The sequence below is a fragment of the Engraulis encrasicolus genome, chromosome 8, assembly GCF_034702125.1.
Source record: "Engraulis encrasicolus isolate BLACKSEA-1 chromosome 8, IST_EnEncr_1.0, whole genome shotgun sequence".
Lineage (NCBI taxonomy): Eukaryota > Metazoa > Chordata > Actinopteri > Clupeiformes > Engraulidae > Engraulis > Engraulis encrasicolus.
Window position 1 is genome coordinate 56,010,842 of NC_085864.1, and position 2,500 is coordinate 56,013,341.

At 34.0% G+C, this 2,500-nt stretch overlaps 1 protein-coding gene across 1 annotated transcript in view; it reads left to right on the top strand.

The window, feature by feature from the left end:
- tyr (tyrosinase) overlaps positions 1 to 2,500 on the top strand; it is a 17,839-nt gene that overhangs the window by 1,260 nt on the left and 14,079 nt on the right. Inside the window, exon 2 of the mRNA XM_063204753.1 lies at positions 2,495 to 2,500. This exon is cut by the window's right edge and continues 274 nt beyond it. Coding sequence (XP_063060823.1) covers positions 2,495 to 2,500 — 6 coding nt within the window. The remainder of the gene's footprint in view (positions 1 to 2,494) is intronic.

Here is a 2,500-nt window from a genome sequence, read left to right on the forward strand (position 1 = left end):
TACCTTTTTTGACTATTTCCTGCACAGTGTCCCACAGTTCTATGGGCTGTTATGCTAACTAGCCTGTAATGCTATTCTATGGGCTGCTATGCTAACTAGCCTGTAATGTTATTCTATGGGCTGATATGCTAATTAGCCTGTAATGCTATTCTATGAGCTGGTGTGCTAACTAGCCTGTAATGTTATTCTATGAACTGGTGTGCTATCTAGCCTGTAATGTTATTCTATGGGCTGAAATGCTTATTAGCCTGTAATGTTATTCTATGGACTGATATGCTAACTAGCCTGTAATGTTATTCTTTGCGGTAACTAGCCTGTAATGCTATTCTATGGGCTGGTATGCTGACTGGCCTGTAATGCTTTTCTATGGGCTGGTACGCTAATTAGCCTGTAATGCTATTCTATGTGTTAACTAGTCTGTAATGATAATCTATGAGCTGGTGTGATAACTAGCCTGTAATGCTATTCTATGGGCTGCTATGCTAACTAGCCTGTAATGCTATTCTATGGGCTGCTATGCTAACTAGCCTGTAATGCTATTCTATGGGCTGCTATGCTAACTAGCCTGTAATGCTATTCTATGGGCTGCTATGCTAACTAGCCTGTAATGCTATTCTATGGGCTGCTATGCTAACTAGCCTGTAATGCAATTATATGGGCTTGTGTGCTAATTAGCCTGTAATGTTATTATGTAGCCCTTATGTCAGGAGTGTACTCATGAAGATGGACTTTGTTTACTGTGTAAGCAACGATTGTCTTCCTCCTAATCACCACTGGGGGCAGTGTCACATCCTGTGCTCCACAATATAAATACACCTATTACTGCACCATCCACTGAGATACATTACATTACATAACACTTAGCTGGCGCTTTTATCCATACCGACCTACAGTTATTTTCAGGGTATTGGTTACAGTCCCTGGAGCAATGGGATTAGGGGCCTTGCTCAAGGGTATTGGTTACAGTCCCTGGAGCAATGTCAAGGGGTCTTGCTCAAGGGCACTCCAGCCATGGAAGGAGATGTAGGTGGAGATCAGGTGGGATTTGAACTTACAACCTCCAGAATGAAAGACCAACTCACTAACCACAGGCCTCCATCACATGTGATGATCAGTATTGTTCACTTTACAGCTTCGGCACGTTGTTTGGTCAGCGGAGGGAGCTGGTGTGGCGCAATGATGATGACAAATATATTAATTGATTTTAAGGTTATTGTAATGATGATGATGATGATGACAACTGTTAATTTATTGATTTAAGGTTATTGTATTGATGATGATGATGATGATGTCAAATTAATTAATTGATTTTAAGGTTATTGTAATGATGATGATGATGATGATAATGATGACAAATATATTAATTGATTTTAAGGTTATTGTAATGATGATGATGATGATGATAATGATGACAAATATATTAATTGATTTTAAGGTTATTGTAATGATGATGATGATGATGATAATGACAACTGTTAATTAATTGATTTTAGGTTATTGTAATGATGATGATGATGATGATGACAACTGTTAATTTATTGATTTTAAGGTTATTGTAATGATGATGATGATGATGATGATGACAACTGTTAATTTATTGATTTTAAGGTTATTGTAATGATGATGATGATGATGACAACTGTTAATTAATTGATTTTAGGTTATTGTAATGATGATGATGATGATGACAAATGTTAATTTATTGATTTTAAGGTTATTGTAATGATGATGATGATGATGATGACAACTGTTAATGTATTGATTTTGGTTAATGTAATGATGATGATGATGGTGATGACAAATGTTAATTTATTGATTTTAAGGTTATTGTAATGATGATGATGATGATGATGACAAATATATTAATTGATTTTAAGGTTATTGTAATGATGATGATGATGATGACAACTGTTAATTAATTGATTTTAGGTTATTGTAATGATGATGATGATGATGATGACAAATGTTAATTTATTGATTTTGGTTAATGTAATGATGATGATGATGGTGATGACAACTGTTAATGTATTGATTTTGGTTAATGTAATGATGATGATGATGATGATGACAACTGTTAATGTATTGATTTTGGTTAATGTAATGATGATGATGATGGTGATGACAACTGTTAATTAATTGATTTTAGGTTATTGTAATGATGATGATGATGATGACAAATGTTAATTTATTGATTTTAAGGTTATTGTAATGATGATGATGATGATGATGACAAATATATTTATTGATTTTAAGGTTATTGTAATGATGATGATGATGATGAAAACTGTTAATTAATTGATTTTAATGTTATTGTAATGATGATGATGATGATGATAACTGTTAATTTATTGATTTTAGGTTATTGTAATGATGATGATGATAATGATGATGATGACAGTTTCGGTGCTTCATGTGGGCAGCATCGGCAGCTGGTTCACCGCAACGTGATTATGTTGATGATGATGATGATTAATTATGGTTACTATGGTTACAGGTTTGG